The 17,393-nt window shown below is 48.3% G+C and overlaps 2 protein-coding genes across 2 annotated transcripts in view; one reads left to right on the forward strand and one right to left on the reverse strand.

Annotated features, from left to right (window-relative positions):
- The window catches only part of LOC135206177 (copper transport protein ATOX1-like), a 51,720-nt gene extending 34,861 nt beyond the window's left edge, over positions 1-16,859 (forward strand). The window contains exons 2-3 of the mRNA XM_064237472.1: positions 14,832-14,907; positions 15,928-16,859. Coding sequence (XP_064093542.1) covers positions 14,832-14,907; positions 15,928-16,064 — 213 coding nt within the window. The 3' untranslated portion in view covers positions 16,065-16,859. The remainder of the gene's footprint in view (positions 1-14,831; positions 14,908-15,927) is intronic.
- LOC135206170 (anaphase-promoting complex subunit 5-like) overlaps positions 1-17,393 on the reverse strand; it is a 621,184-nt gene that overhangs the window by 447,932 nt on the left and 155,859 nt on the right. The window lies entirely within an intron of this gene.

Below are 17,393 nucleotides of genomic sequence, written 5' to 3' on the forward strand. Positions count from 1 at the left end.
GTACCAAGGATGTCTGTGCCGCTGGTCCGTCCAACTGGACCGCCTGCACAGCCTGCCGTACCTGCCTACCTGCCGTACCTGCCCAGCCGCTGTTCACGGACGTGACGTTGATGACCACTGCTGCCGTTCCTGTACCTGCTCCTGCCGTCTCTACTGCTGTTCCTGTGATGCCTGCACCTGCTGACGTTGTTCCCGTTCCTGGCATCCGCTGCTTCCTGGATGCTGATCTGTTCGGACAGTGCGATCCGCTGCTCCCGATGCTGATCTGTTCGGACAGGTGCGTCCGGGCCCTGTTGCTTCGGCAACAGCAGCCCCGGCTCCGCTCTGGATGACAGATCTGACATCGGTCCTGAGGAGGTTGACGAAGAAGAAGAAGAAGAGGAGGAAGGTGTCGTCATCGTCTTCATCGTCTTCTTCGTCGTCGTCGTCGTCGGCCGCCTCTTCCCCTTCTTCTTCTAAGGCTCCCCTGCCTAAGAAGAAGAAGGTCGCCTCCCCCCCCTCCCCCCCAAGAAGTCTCCTTCGGGAACTTCTAAGGGCCCGTCTCGCTCTGGTGAGACGGGGTTTCTTCCGCTGGTCACCCTGCTCCTTCGGGAGCAGGACCCGTCTCTTCTTCCGCAAGGAAGAAGACTACGGGGACCAGAGGAGTGCCGGCTAACACCGGCACTTCCTCACCTGCTGTTAGTGGTTCGGCCACGGCAGCAGGATCCGTCTCGGCCTCTCGCTCGCGAGAGGTACCGAGTGTACGGTCGCCTACAGCGACCGTGCGCTAGGAAACCAGACCTCTGAGCCAGCTCAGCGTCAGGTTCACGGCACGGAGCGGAAGACTTTGGTGGACAGCCGCGATCACGCGACTCTCACCAGACCAGCTCTCGCTCTCGCGGCGAGCAGCTGGCCACCTGGGCGGACGTGACGGTCCATGACCGGCCACGGGCTGAGGCTGGGAAGAGGTCCCCCCGTTCGCCGGCACCAGCCACGGCTGGTACCAGCGACGTGACGCGCCGTGAGGATACGCACCGGTCTCACCGTGACAGTGGAGCTCGCCGGTCGCCTGACCGTCACTCTCACAGAGAGCGATCGGGTACGGCGACCAGCACCAGCTCCTCTGACACGAGACCGGGGCCGCTGTTCTCGGTCCAGCCGTTCTCCACAGCGAGACGGCTCGACTAGGCCTGCAGCTCGATCGCCACCGCGGGTTGACGATCGCCTGCAGTCTTCCAAGCGCCCACTGGTTCTGCCAGTGACGAGGAGGGAGCGTCAGGTCTAAGCCTCCCCATACCTTCAACCTCGCGGGTACACAGGGAGGGGCGAGGTAGTTGAGATGTGATCGTGAGGGGTGCGCCCCTCAGGATCCCACCACGTCGTCATACGTACCAGGCACGGTTTCTCGGACCAGCCAGGTCGTACGCACAGGTGGTTGGAGGAGACCGAGAGGGTCTGTCGCGTGTTCCTCCCTCGAGGGAGGAGGGTCTCGGGAGATGCTTCACCTATTTGAGGGACTGGATGGTCCGAACTCGCACGGACGCAGTTACTCCTGAGATCCAGAGGAACTTTGCCGAGGTTATTGCGCTGATTCGTCAGCACAACGACCTCGGGGAAGGATCGCCGCTCCCACCCATCCGAGCCCACGTCCCGGCTCGAGTCGTTCTGGGGCCCGAAGAGGGAACCCAGACCGACGGTGGGTTTGCCGCGTTCCGAGCTTGCAGACTCAGTGCTGGACCAGGTAGAATCGCTTGTCTCCGGACAAGACGGTTCTCTCAAGTCTGGCAGGTCGAGCAAGCTGCTTCCACCTCCTCTGCTGCGACAGCGGCGTTTTTACGTGCCATCCGAGGATCCGATGCCGCCCCCAAACAGGTGAAACCCGGAGTTAGCCAGGCTGACTCCGGGTGTGTCTCTGCAGCAGCTCCTGTCCGAGAACCTATGGTTCTCGCAGCAAGAGGCACTCGGCCTGGAATCTACTGCCATGGCAGCTTTCCAGGCCGTCTCCTGGCTAGATCTGTGGTCCCTCACAGTATCTAAGGTCGCAGCCAACTCCGGGGGAATTTCTCCCGAAGATGACTCGGCCTTTAGGAGACTTTGCCAGTCTGGAGGAAGAGCCATCTCCTTCCTTGCCCACCAGACGGTGAACCTGTGGGCCAACCTGGTTCTCCGACGAAGGGACGCTGTCCTTACTCGGGTTTCCAGGGCGGCCGGGCGTGAAGCGGCGTTGGGTCTTCGCAACGGACCTTTACGGAGTTCCACATCTCTCTTCCCAGGAGAGATGGTGGACGCTGCGGTGGACAGACGGCGCACTGACGACAGTGACCGTCTGGTTCACCAGGCAGTCTCGAAGGCTTCTGGGCAGCCTCGGACTGCGGCCAAGTCTAAGAGCTCGGCTAGCGCTTCCTCGGTGGCTAAGACGGTAGCTGCGTCGAAGCCCCGGGGAAAGACTCTGTCTTCTTCGACTTCTACCAAGGGGAGCCGTAACCAGCCCTCCTCCCAGCCCTCCTCCTCCCGTGGAGGCTCTGGGAAGAAGTCGAAGAAAGGGGGGAAACGCTAGGGACGGCGTTCCCCCTCACCTGCTGCCGGAAGTGGGGGGTAGCCTGGCCAGCCATTGGGCAACTTGGCAGCGCTACGGCGCCGAGACCTGGATTGTAGATGTCCTTCGGGAGGGATATCTATTACCCTTCGAATCTCGGCCACCCCTCACCTCCAACCCGGTCCAACAGCAGTCGTACGTTCCTAGGGTCATCAAAGGACGTAGCATTGAGACAGGAGATCAAGACCATGCTGAGCAAGAGAGCTGTAGAAATCGTCACGGATCAGTCACCAGGCTTTTACAGTCGACTCTTCCTGGTGGAAAAGTCTACGGGAGGCTGGCGCCCGGTGATAGATCTCTCTCCTCTGAACCGGTTTGTTCGCCAGACCCGGTTCACGATGGAGACGGCACGTTCAGTGCTCGACTCCATCAGGGAGAACGATTTCATGCTTTCGGTGGACTTGAAGGATGCGTATTTCCAAATACCCATTCATCAGTCCTCCAGAAAGTACCTCCGCTTCATCCTCGACTGGGACGGTGTACCAGTTCAGGGCACTTTGCTTCGGTCTCTCAACCGCCCCACAGGTGTTCACGCGAGTGTTCACTCTGGTGTCTGCTTGGGCCCATTCGCACGGGATACGTCTGATGAGGTATCTCGACGATTGGTTAGTCCTGGCGAGCTCCCGCTCGCAGTTGCTACAGGACAGGGATCGACTGCTCGAGTTCTGTCGCGATCTGGGATCGTTGTGAACTTCGAAAAGTCCGATCTCGAGCCCAAGCAGAGGATGAAGTACCTGGGTATGCTGATCGACACGTAGCAGGGCGAGTCTTCCCCGCAGACTCGCGGATCAGCAGATTCAGGGAGGCAGCCAACCAGTTCCTGTCTCGGCAGGAACAGGTAGCTCAGCAATGGCAAGTCGTGATCGGACACCTGTCGTCACTCGAGAAGTTAGTCCCTCACGGGCGTCTTCACCTGCGGTCTCTTCAGTGGAGACTAAAGGAGAGTTGGTCACAGGCGACGGATCCCCCAAGCTTTCCAGTGTCACTGACACCGGAGGTGAGGCAGGACCTAGCCTGGTGGCTGGACGACAGGAACCTCTTAAGAGGAGTGCCTCTGCGCACTCCCCCCCCGGACATGCAGCTGTTCTCAGACGCATCGACCGAGGGATGGGGCGCACACCTGGAGGAGTTGCTGACTTCAGGAGTGTGGGACGAGAACGACAAGCACCTTCACATCAATGTACTGGAACTCAAGGCAGCGTTCCTCGCTCTCCAAGAGTTCCAGGACCACTTGATGGGACACTCAGTGGTGTTGATGTGCGACAACACCACGGTAGTGGCCTACGTCAACAAACAGGGGGGCCTAGTGTCTCTCACGTTGTACCAGTTGACTCGGCAGGTGCACGAGTGGGCCGAGGCACACTCAATAGAGCTGTCAGCACGCTACATTCAGGGAAGAGGAATGTAGTAGCAGACACGCTCAGCCGTCGGGATCAGGTGATAGGGACCGAGTGGTCCCTACACCAGGACGTGGCGGAAAGGCTCTTCGACCTGTGGGGGCGACCAGTCGTGGATCTGTTCGCCACCCGGCACAACAGGAAGCTCCAGGTGTTCTTCTCGGCCGTGCCGGACCCATGGGCAGCTGCAGAGGACGCTCTTCAACACCCGTGGGACAACCTCTTCGTCTATGCCTTTCGTTCAGCCTGATTCGCAAGGTGATCAGTCGAGCACTGGTCACCCCGAATCTCAGGATGATCCTGGTGGCTCCCAAATGGCCACAGGCCATTTGGTATCCGGACCTGCTGGCTCTTCTCGCAGGAGAACCGAGAGAGATTCCCCCTTGGCACAACCTTCTCGCCCAGCCACACGTCGAGCGGTACCACGAGCAGTCCAGTCCCATACGTCTTCATGGCTGGCTGTTATCCACCATCTCTTGCGAACGAGAGGCTTTTCTCGTAGCGCAGCAACAGAGATGGCTGGAAACGTCCGTCAGTCCTCTGCAGCTGTGTACCAGGGGAAGTGGGCCGTCTTCTGTGGTTGGTGTCGTAGACGGGGTGGTCTATCTCCTCTCAGTAGGCCTCTCTGCAGCAGGTAGCGGATTTCCTCGTTTTTCTTCGCCGAGAGAAGCTCCTCTCAGTCCCCACAGTCAAGGATACAGAGCGCCCCTGTCTCTCGTCCTGAAACTGAGGGGATTGGACATCTCGAACTCGTTCGAGATCTCCTTGCTTATGAGGAGCTTCGAAAGGTCTTGCCCACCCAGGGAACTCAGGCCCCTGCGTGGGATGTGACTCTCGTCCTTAGGAGTTTGACTCGAACGCCGTTCGAGCCACTCCGAGAGTCGTCAGACAGGGATCTGACCCTCAAGACCCTCTTCTTGCTGGCCCTGGCATCGGCGAAGAGAGTAGGGGAACTTCATGGTCTTTCCTATGATGTACGACACTCCAGGGGATGGGGATCTGTGACGCTCGATTTCGTCCCGAACTTCGTTGCGAAGACTCAGAAACCGTCGGTCCCTGACGACAGGTTCGAGTCCTTCACGATTCCCTCCCTAATGGACTTCACCGATAATGATGCGGATGAGATGCTGCTTTGTCCTGTGAGGGCGCTACGGCGCTATCTGAAGAAAACTCGACACCTCAGGCCTGAGTGTCGACGCCTCTTCGTTAGCACGGGGTAACCAAGAAAGAAGTATCCAAGAACACTCTTTCATTCTGGCTGCGTGAGGTCATCAGGGAGGGTGCGTATGAGGCTGATGGTAGTGACGACATCCGTACGTCCCGTCCGAGAGCTCACGAAGTCAGAAGTATTGGCCCCTCGTTGGCGTTTCGTAAGAACTTCTCCGTGGCGCAGGTCCTGAAGGCAGGGGTCTGGTCTAACCAGACTACCTTTACGTCCTTCTACCTTCGGGATATTGCCCACAGGTCCTTGGATACCTTTTCCTTGGGACCCGTGGTGGCTGCTCAACAAGTTGTGTAGCTAACCCAGACCCTCGCAGGCTGAAACGGCATCGAGTCCTGGTGTGACTGTGTGGATGGATGTGTGAGTGAGTGAGTGACTGGCTCCCTCTTCCATCTTTTCCTCCTCCTCTACCTGTGGGCAGAGGGCCACGGTCGTCACTACGCTGATGAGGACGAGATGCAGGTGGAGCTATATGACAGAGCCCCATCCTATCTCTTTCACTAGGGATAGGAGCAGAATAACCACCACTTCCTCCTACAAGGGGGGGGAAGTGGATGCCTACAAGAGTCAAACCCATGACTTTATATTTGCTCCTGTACAGGAACAAGTTCTTACATTGCTGGTACGAAGAGATACGCTTGCCTCTCTCTTAGTACTCGGTCCAGAGGTCTGACCATTGATCCTGCGGTGCACACCCCGATCAATCGGACAGAGGCTTGGATCCCTCCCTCGCTCTTACGACCAGGGAGACTTCCAAGGTTGGGCGAACACCAGTCTGTTCACAAAAGACTCAGATTCCTCCCACCAAGAAGTGAGTCTTCCTATTGTAAAAGGACCGAAGGTTTGTATGCCGTGTCGGAACAAATGACAATTTGTCCAAAATTGCATTTTCATACAATCAACTTACCTGTCAGATATATACATAGCTAAGACTCCGTCGTCCCCGACAGAAATTCAAATTTCGCGCCACTCGACTACAGGTAGGTCAGGTGATCTACCGGCCTGCCCTGGGCGGCAGGACTAGGAACCATCCCCGTTTTCTATCATATTTTCTCTGTCGCCGGTGGTATCCAACATTGTGTTATTACCTCCTGACTTAGATTCATTTTTCAACCTTTGATCAACGTTTTTCGGCTTTTTGGTGACGTATTTGGATCGTGTTTTGGCATTCGCTACTGTGGACTGTTTTTGGAATAACTCTTTTGGATTTTTCTCAGTATGTCTGATTCTAATGTGAGTGTGAGAATGTGTGTGAATGTAGGCTGCAGGGTGAGGATACCGAAAGCTTCGGTTGATCCTCACACTGTATGCCGTAAATGTAGGGGGGTTCAGTGTTCTGCTATTAACACTTGTAAGGAATGCGAGGGTTTGAATGCAGAAGAGTGGAAGACTTTGACTTCTTATTTGAAGAAGTTAGAGAGGGATAGAGTTAGACGACTGAAAGGTGTGAGTTCAAGGCCTATTGAGCCTTTTACGGATAATTCTAAAACCCTACTGATGTAGATTCTCCCTATAGATCTCATTCTCAGAGTTTTTTCGGATTCGGCATCGGAAATCGCCAATCTGAAAGCGACTATTAGAGACATGAAGTCCAAGATGGCTGACTCGAAAGGTAAGGCTAGTGATAGTGAACATTTTAGTGAAGTGAGTTCTATCAGTGTGTGGAGGGGGCGTTTGATCGTCCCTGCGGCGCTCCCAGGCCTAGACCTCTTCCAAGCTCCCATGCCCAGAGGAGAAGGAAAGTCGAAAGCCTTAAGGAGGTCGTGGGGAATCCCCAACGGTCAGACGTCCCTTCAGCTAGCTCTGCTTCATGGCAGCCAGCTCAAGGGCGCTATAGGAAAAGCGTCCTTCGCGAGTGTTTCTCGTCCTCTCCCTCTCCCTCACCTAAACGAGGGTGGAAGGAGTCGAACTTATCGAGACCGCTGAAGCGTCATATGAAGCAAGACATTGATTCGAGCCCAGAGCGCTTCTCGGATGACGCCCCGTCTGCTATTAAGAAGGCGAAGGTGGCGTCAGCGTCACCTGACGCTTATGAGGAAGTACCCCATCATGCTTCTTCCCCGAGTGATGACGAGAGGCGTCATGCACTAGACGTGGGAGAAGGCGTCAAGAAAGATAATTATGGCGGTTCAGGAAACAACTGTCATCTCTTGTGGGAGTTTTAGCGCCCCGTCGGAAGGACGTGACGCTTCCAATTAAGAAGTCTCGTCCTCTCTCACCTGCTCGAAGAGAAGCGTCAGACAGATGTGAAACCGCTCAACGTCTGGCAGGAGCTTCGAGTTCGAGAACTAGAACGGGGGCGGACGAGAGTGTTGTAAGACAAGAAAAACGAAAGACGTCTTTTAGAAGTGAAGCGTCATTTCAAGCGACGCCCTTAGAGAGCGGAGCGTCTTCCAGACGCGAAGCGTCATCTAGACGTCAACAAGAGACGTCATACATGACGCTCGGAGAGCGGGAAGCGTCATACAAGGCGTCTTCTACAGTTCATGAGAAGACGCAGGTTGTGACGCCTTCCAAGTCTATCAAAACGGGAAAAAGGAAAGAGTTTCATTCCCTTAGCCCCTCTCCTATCAGGAGTTTGTCTCCTCCAGAAGAGGAAAGTTCAGAAAGGAGAACGGAAACTCAGATATATCCCGAGTTGGAGGAAAACTCGGATGATGACGATCTTGGAAGAGAGGGCTTGTCCAACTATAAGGTGTTGACTACCCTGCTTCTTGAGGAATACGGAGACGAGTTGACTCCGGCTGCTCCTCCTTCTCCACGCTCGCTCTTTTCTAGTGCGAAGGCGAAGAAGCCCTCGTCTTTTCTGAAGATGAAGCCCACCATCTCGATGAAGCGGGCTTTACACGCCTTAGACTCCTGGATGAAGTCGAAGAAAGACTTAGTCAGGACAGTATTTTGCATGCCTCCAGCAAGGTTAGCTGGGAAAAGAGGCATATGGTACAAGACGGGGGAGAATATGGGTATCGCTCTCCCTTCTACAACAGAGGCAGATTTTTCGACGTTAGTTGACGCTTCAAGGCGTCCAAGTCTCAATTCTGCTCGAATTACATGGAGTATTTCAGAACTGGATCATCTCCTCAAGGGACTCTTCCATGTATTGGAAGTCTTCAACTTCTTGGATTGGTCCCTTGGGGTGATGTCCAAGAAAGCTCATGATTCAGAGAGGAATCGAACCTGAAGCCCTGTTATGCATTTTGTCTTGCATCGACAAAGCGGTACAGGATGGATCTTTTGAAGTCTCTTCATTATTTGGAGCAGGTCTTTTAAAGAAAAGGACGGTGTATGGCGCCTTCTTAACAAAGGCAGTCTCGCATGCTCAGAGGGCAGCTCTACTGTATGCACCTCTGTCTGACATTTTGTTCCCTTCTCAGTTAGTGAAGGACGTGGCTCACTCTTTAACTGAGAAGGCGACGCAGGATCTTCTGACGCAGTCGGCTAGGAAGAAGAAACCTGCTTTAGTATCTGACAAGAAAGGACCTAGCACTTCTATGCAGCCCTTTCGAGGTGGTCCGATCTCCAGACCTCCCGCAAGAAGGAAGGCTCCAGAGAAGAGAGGTAGGTCCGCCTTTCGTCCCTTTAAAAAGGGAAAATGAAACATTTCTCCTCCAAGCACCAGTAGGTGCCAGGCTCCTGGGATTCGTGGAGGCCTGGACACTGATAGACGCAGACGCGTCTTCATTGAATATCATAAGGAAGGGATATCGTATCCCTTTCCTGAATACTCCGCCCCTAACGTCAATACCAAGGGAACTATCAGCCAAGTACAAGGACCCGGTGCTGAGGGATACTCTTCGATCGATGGTGGAACAAATGTGGGACAAGAGTGCAATAGAACTAGTACTGGATCAAAACTCCCCGGGGTTTTACAATCGCCTTTTTCTAGTGGCGAAAGCCTCGGGAGGATGGAGACCAGTACTAGACGTCAGCTCTCTGAACAAATTTGTTCAGAAGGAGAAGTTCTCCATGGAGACTTCTGCTTCAGTCCTAGCGTCATTACGACAAGGAGATTGGATGGTGTCTCTAGATCTCCAGGACGCCTACTTTCACGTCCCGATCCACCCTTCGTCGAAGAAGTACCTCCGTTTCATGACGGGGGGAAGGATCTTTCAGTTCAGAGCCTTGTGTTTCGGCCTGTCCACAGCTCCTCAGGTCTTCACAAGCCTGATGAGGAATGTGGCGAGATTTCTTCATCTCAAAGGAGTGAATGTCTCTATGTATCTAGACGACTGGCTCATCAGGGCCAGATCGGAGAGACAGTGCTTGGAGGACCTAAAGTTAACTCTGGATTTGACCAAGGCGTTGGGATTGCTTGTGAACCTCGAGAAGTCTCAACTGACCCCCAGACAAGACCTAGTCTATCTGGGGATTCGGATGGATTCTCGGGGTTTTCGAGTTTTTCCTTCGCAAGAGAGAACCGCAAAAGGTTGGAGGATAATCTCTCTCTTCTTAGAGAAGCAACAAACGTCAGCGAGGGAATGGTTGAGCCTTCTGGGGACGCTTTCCTCGCTGGAACAATTCTTCCCTCTAGGAAGACTTCATATCCGTCCACTTCAATTCTTCCTCAAGAAGTCTTGGAGCTGGAAAACGGACAACTGTCGGACGTTTTTCCCATTCCAGTGGAGATAAAGGCACACCTACAGTGGTGGTTGCTACCTCTGGAAGAGAACAAAGGGATCTCTCTAAGAACACAGAACCCAGACCTAGTGTTGTTCTCCGACGCGTCGGAGACGGGTTGGGGAGCGACATTAGGCTCAGAGGAAGTGTCAGGCACCTGGGAACCAGCACAGGTGTCCTGGCACATAAACTGCAAAGAGCTCTTCGCCGTACACCTGGCCTTGAAGAGCCTAGAACCTCTGGTGAGAGACAAGGTAGTGCAAGTAAACGTGGACAACACCACCGCACTTGCCTACATTCGGAAACAGGGAGGGACACACTCCTCGTTCCTTTACGAACTCACGAGAGACCTATTACTTTGGACGTCTCACAGGAACATCTCCCTGCTGACAAGGTTCGTACAGGGAGTAAGGAATGTGAGGGCGGACAGGCTCAGCAGGAGGAACCAGGTCCTTCATACAGAATGGACTCTGCACGAGGAGTGTGTCTCGATCTCTGGTCTCTGTGGGGAACTCCTCATGTGGATCTCTTCGCAACATACATTTCAAAAAGGCTCCCAGTGTTTTGCTCGGTCGTGGAAGACCCAAGAGCGATTATGGTAGACGCCTTCCTGCTAAACTGGTCTCGAGTGGACGTTTACGCTTTTCCCCCATTCAAAATCCTGGGGTTAGTAATGAAAAAGTTTGTGGCGTCAAAAGAGACGAGGATGACATTAATAGCCCCCTTTTGGCCGGCCCAGGAATGGTTCACGGAGGTGGTAGAGTGGATCGTAGACTTTCCAAGATCCCTACCAGGAAGGACGGATCTTCTCAAACAACCACACTTCAAGAGGTACCATCAAAACCTCCCCGCTCTCGCTCTGACTGCCTTTCGACTATCGAAAGACTTGTCAGAGCGAGAGGCTTTTCTCGCGAAGTGGCAAGCGCGATCGCGAGAGCTCGCAGAACCTCCACTACGAAAGTATACCAGTCGAAGTGGGAGGTCTTTAGAAGGTGGTGTAGAGCCAAGAAGTTGTCCTCCTCCTCTACCTCTATAGCGGAAATTGCTGATTTCTTGCTATTCCTGAGAGTAAAATCTCATCTAGCCGTATCCACAATAAAGGGATACAGAAGTATGCTCTCGGCTGTATTCAGGAACAGAGGATTAGATCTGGCAAATAACAAAGATCTCCACGATCTCATAAGATCTTTTGAGACTTCAAAGTCTAAGGAACCAGTACCTCCGAACTGGAACTTGGACGTAGTCCTCAAATATCTGTCTTCGGATAGATTCGAGCCTCCGCATCTGGCATCATTTAGAGACATAACTAGAAAATGCCTATTCCTTTTATCGTTAGCGACGGCAAAAAGAATTAGTGAGTTACAAGCTCTGCAGGATAAAGTAGGATTCAAGGGAGACTCGGCTATTTGCTCGTTTAAGACCCTGTTTTTAGCGAAAAACGAGAATCCCACGAATCCCTGGCCTAGGTCATTCGAAGTCAAAGGAATGTCGAGTCTCGTAGGCAGAGAAGCAGAGAGGTCTCTATGCCCTGTTAGAGCGCTGAAGTTCTACCTTCAGAGAAAGCGTCAGTTGGGAGGCTCTAGACAAGGTCTTTGGTGCGCGGTAAAAGACCCCACAAGACTGATGTCCAAGAATGCTCTGGCGTTCTTTGTAAGAAACGTCATTACGGACGCTCATAAGGTCTGTCCTGACGAACAGTTACAAATACTGAGAGTAAAAGCTCATGAAGTAAGAGCGGTTGCGACGTCTCTCTCGTTTTATAAGAATATGTCGCTTAAAAACATCATAGACACGACATATTGGAGATGCAACTCAGTATTTGCATCTCATTACTTGAAAGACGTGCGTGTGACGTATGAGAAGTGTTTTTCTCTAGGTCCTATCGTATCGGCAGATACGATTCTGGGTACGGGAGCCGACACCAATCCTTAAATGTATATACTGTTCTTCTTTTTTTTGGATATGGTCGAGAGTCTCTTCGAACAATGGAGGACTTAGGCTCGCACGGGCGGCCGTCTATGTTGTTCAGTAAGAGAATTCTTGTCATATCCAATTAGTTGAGTATAATTTTTTTTGAAAATTATGTATGTGTGCGTAGTGGTTTTTGAGTTACGGTTGTTGTGACGAGTTCGGGGATAACTCGTAACAATCCTTAGTTCTAACATATGGTTAGGATCAGGTGGTCGGGATTGGTTGTGTGCTCCTTCATAAGGTGTATTGTCATATAAGTGGATCAGCACCCATTGACAAAGTCCTTTTAGGCTCTGCCGAGTAAGTGGATAAGACCCCATCGGCAGACCCACAAGAACTCTTGGCCATAGATCACATATCTCGCTAAAGTTTCTTGAGGTGATGCAGACTACTGGGCAAACACCCACGAAGTCTACCACCTATCAGGTAGGAACCAAGGTTTTATTTATACCTACAACATATGTTGTTTACCTGTCTATTCCATATAGTAGCTGTCTCTTGCCCTCCACCGAAGGGTGCCAATCAGCTATGTATATATCTGACAGGTAAGTTGATTGTATGAAAATGATATTGTTATGATACAATAAAGTTTCATACATACTTACCTGGCAGATATATACATAGCTAAGACTCCGTCGTCCCCGACAGAAATTCAAATTTCGCGCCACTCGCTACAGGTAGGTCAGGTGATCTACCGGCCTGCCCTGGGCGGCAGGACTAGGAACCATCCCCGTTTTCTATCATATTTTCTCTCTTCCACCTGTCTCCTGCGGGGAGGCTGGGTGGGCCTTTAATTGTATATATCTGCCAGGTAAGTATGTATGAAACTTTATTGTATCATAACAATATCATTTTTCCTAACTATACAAACCTGAGGTCCTTTTACACATAGCCCCACCTCATGCCACCCCTCACTCTGCAGTTTTTGCTTGGGCCAAAAGCAAAAGTGATTTGTTTACCTCCCAGTCGCGCGCGCGCGCCTGTCGGACAAGCAGTTAACTACCGAACCCCTTGTTCGAAAGCTTACGACCTATCCAGCTGCCGCTAGTACCTTCCTATTGTAAAAGGACCTCAGGTTTGTATAGTTAGGAAAAATGCAATTTTGGACAAATTGTCATTTTGACATCACTGATACCACAAACCTCACCTTGCGTGAATTTTGGAAGGAGCATTTAGATTATCGTGATATGCATCTGACTCATCGATCAAGCTTGGCAGGAGGCTTCGAGGCGAACCTTGAATTCTTCGTGGAGGAAACTCTGGCCTGATGCCATATCCGCCCGAGACTTCGAGGGATTCAAAGTGGGCAAAGCTGATGCAGGTTCAGAAGCAGTTGACAATCCTGAAACTGTTCGCAACCAGATCTTGACAAGATTGTTGTACTCGGCAAGTCCATGGGGCTGGTCGTCGACAAGGACAACATCAACGACCTTCTCAAGGAACATCAAGAGGAGCTTACGACAGATGACCTGAAGGAGTTGGAGGCCATGCAACATAACGTCGTTCAAGAAGAGTTCTCTAGCAGCGGCGAGGAGGAGGAGGAGGACCCTATGACAACGGCAGAAATTAAGGATGCTCTAGCTGCTTTTCATAAAGTGCAATCATTTGTAGAAAAGACACACCCCAAAAAGGCTTACACAGGTCGTATGCTTGCGCAGTTCAATGACGTTTGCCTGAGTTGTTTCAGAAACATTGTGAAAAGCAGGCAGAAGTAATCTTCCTTGGATAGTAATTTTTTAAAGAGGCCTTTAGTAGTAAGCAAACAGGAAGATCCAAGTGATACGAAAAAACAGAAAGTTGAAAGTGGTGAAGAAATTTAAAATTTGTAAAAAAACAAAAAATGTAAAGTATAAACAAGTAAAAAAAATAATGTAAAAATCAAAGAAAAAAAAAATTTATTTAAAAGTTTTTTGTAAAGTTGAATGTTAATGTTTTCTGCCATTTGTTAATGTGTTTCGTAAAGTTTAGTGTTAATGTTTTCTGCCATTTTTTAATGTGTTTCCTAAAGTTGAGTGTTCATGTTTTCTGCCATTTGTCCTCCTCCTCTGTCGCCACTTTTGGCGATAGCCTCACTCGAAAGGGAAGGTTCCACATTTTACTACATATGTACGTACATATACGTACAGTATTTCTTGTACCATGTACACTAATACACTTTATTAACAGGTATAGTATAGGTTATGTTAGGTATTGAATGGTCCAAATTGTTGTATTTCATTGTTTATTAGTCAATTTAGCTTTATTGTAAAATTTACTGTGGTATTTTTGTAGGGCTTGGAACAAATTAGGCAATTTACATGTAAAACGTGGTTCGAGATGCGAAAAAAGCAGGTTACGAAGGCCGCTTCAGAACGGATTTCTTTCGTATCCTGAGGCACTACAGTATTATACAGCACCAGCAGCCACATAATGAAATATGGTTACATTATCATGTTGTCAGTCACAAAGGTTTTTCATCTTTCTTAATTGTGAGTTGTGGAATGGCCTTGACAGTACTGTGTACTGAATTTTTTTATGCTTCCCAGTCTTAGAAATTGTGATATTGTTTCTCTTTGTGTACAAGTTTCTATATGTTAATTCATCTTTACTTTTCCATTTTCTCGGATTACATGTGGATACAATTTTTTATTCTGCTGAAACTTGTTTTAAAATTTATAGTTTTCTAGTTTTTTTTTTTTTTCAATGAATGTCTGGTCACTTTTAAAAATAATAATTAAGAAAAAGTGAAAGGGGTTTGTAATTTATGTTAGTACGTATACTGTGAATATTTTCAGTAGTTTTAGTTTGATACAATCATTTTTTAAGGAGTTAATTTTTCCTATGCTTTGCAGTTGGTACACATTTCATATTTCCTTGAAGAAAGTAGAGAAATGAGAGCTCTTGGTCAGAGGAAGGGCTCATCACAGTGAGGAACTCTTGTTATCAGATTACAGGTTGATTCATTCATATCTATAGAAACCTTATCTACTTGGTTAGGTTAAATTTAATAATGAGAACTCTTACTCTCATTTACAATAATTGTTCTTGAACTATGTATGGTCTTTTTCAGGTTCATGAATTTACCATGGAAATGACATGCGAAGGTTGCTCTAATGCTGCTAGCCGTGTGTTAGGAAAATTAGGAGGTATGTTAAGAGTTCAGTTTTATTTCTATTGTTATTTCTGTGGCTAGATAGGTTATGCACTTAAGATCAATGTTGTCTATCAAGGATCCAGCTGTAAGTGCTTTGCTGTTATCAGAGTAATGAAAGAAGCTACAAAGCACTGAAGAAAATTTGGTTTTTGAGGACTGCGTTATGCATGACCTATTGCTGACATTAGAATGAGAGGGAAAAGTGCCAGAAATGTTTAAAATGTGGAAGATTGGAATGGAGAGGAGAGGACTGAAAATCAGTGCATGTTAAACAAAGCGTGTGGTAATTGGGAAGGAAGTACGTACATATATGTAATTGGGAAAGTGGTTGCAATGACTTTAGATCTTAACAATGCAAAAATTCACTGCATCACTAATTCACTACTCATCCTTTTAGACGGTTAAGATCGTCAATTGTTAAAATCTTAAATAGCCATGTGATTGATTTGATTTATAGGTTTTAGGCACTGGGGCAACAAAGGCCATTCAGCGCTGAAACTGATATTAACAGTGAAAAAGCTTTAAAGGTGTAACAGGAGGAAAGCCTTGCAGTTGCACTATGAATCAATTGTTAGGAAAGGGTGGAAAGTAAGATAATATGAAAGGAGGTACAGTAACAGGAATGAAAGAAGTTGCAGCAAGGGACCAAAGGGACCTGCAAAGAACCTCAAGTAATGCCAACAATGCACCGCATCAGGTGTATTGACGACACTACCCCCCTACAGGGAGTAGCCATGTGATGACTATTATATGCTTGCTCTCATCAGTGATGTCTATAGTTTCTCCTCAAGAGAACCCAAGTTTTGCAATTTAGTCACAAGGTATAATATGCAGCATACATTAACAGCACCGTGGTTACCTTTATACAGGGAGGTAGAGACATGCAAATCTACACTGAGTGTAACCAATGGTGCCAAAGGAGATATGTAGGGTTGCAGTATCTGGATTATATATTTATGTACAGTATGCTCTATACTGGTAGTATTTATTACCCAAAAATTTACTTTTTCAGACAAAGTTTCAGACGTCAACGTAGACTTGGCCACAAAGAAAATAACTGTAACAAGTGCAATGACATCAGAGGAGCTCACAGAAGTACTGAAGAAGACTGGAAAGGAAATCAAACACATTAGTTCCAAGAGTGTATAAGTCAGCAACATTTTATTTTTTCCATGATACTTTTCATATTTGCTTTTTCCTATTATCATGTAGCAGGTTTTACGTAAGCCTTGTAAGCAAATTCCTGATAGTGAATTTGGAGTTTGGGTTCTGAAGGAATTTAAATTGGCACTTAAACATAAATTCAAAAGTTCAAACATGTTTAAAGATTTGCTTTTTTGATAACTGTCGGAAGTTATTTTTAGTCAGGGCTTCATAAACAGTGATATAGTGTTTAGGGTTAGTCATTAGTATTACAGGTATCACATTTGACTACAGTTGATACTTACTGCAGCTTTTTCAATACTCTTTAGTGTAATATAGTAAAATTTCTTTATACATTAGATGTTGTCTCTATTAATTAATATTCTTGAAGTCAAGCACAATATTAACATTCCATAACTGTTGTTGATTGTGAGCATTATAATTTAAAATTTTGAAGAAAAAATTGAGACAACCATTGTGCAGTGTTTTCTACATCTTTATGGAAAAATTGTAAAGCTACATAATCCTACATTTTTTAATGGAGAGTAAAGGGATTATCTTGTTTGCTGCAGAGCAATTTTCTTTATTGTTGGTTTTTTCAAGGTTTTTGATGGTTAGTGAAAAGTTAGTGTTAGTCTAATGTTTAGTGACTAATAATTGCCACTACTGGTAAGTGCACTAAATGTACTCAAGAATTAGCAGCTTTTCATATTTTCTTGTTGTGCATTAATATTTTTGTATCCCCTTAAGTGGATTTCGCAAAGCATCCTGTTCTCTTGAAAATATAAAGGTGAATATTCATATTGTCTATTCTTAACCAATATGGAAGAATGTGCAGATTTATTACTTGTGTAGCAGGTCCTCAAAAGATCAGTATTCAACAGTAGTGACGGCTCTTGGCAGTGACCTTTCTGCCCCAGCTCTTATTCGATTATGTATCTATCAGGTTATCTATTTGAAAGTTGTCTCAAGAAAGGTTTACTCTTTGGGCATGTTCCCTCTTCATCTTTGCTTGGACATGTACTCAGGCATTAATTTGGGTGTGGCTACCACATGTTTTGGTTATTAAAATCTGTTTCAAGTGAGCAATGACTACACCAAGTATCACATGTTCCTTTGGTTCATGGTTTTCTCAGCTGTCTCAGGACAATACCCTCTAAAATGCATGTTAGGCTACAACAGCAGATTCTCAGTTTTAAGCCTAAAAAAAGTTCCAAACTTGGCTAGAAGTCACTGACCACTTACCAAGACTGTCACATCCTATATTCCTTTTCCAAACATGTATGTATACTCATCATTAGCAAAGCCAACATTCACCATCTGAGTTGGAAAAAA

Source organism: Macrobrachium nipponense, chromosome 29, assembly GCF_015104395.2.
Source record: "Macrobrachium nipponense isolate FS-2020 chromosome 29, ASM1510439v2, whole genome shotgun sequence".
Taxonomy (NCBI): Eukaryota; Metazoa; Arthropoda; class Malacostraca; order Decapoda; family Palaemonidae; genus Macrobrachium; species Macrobrachium nipponense.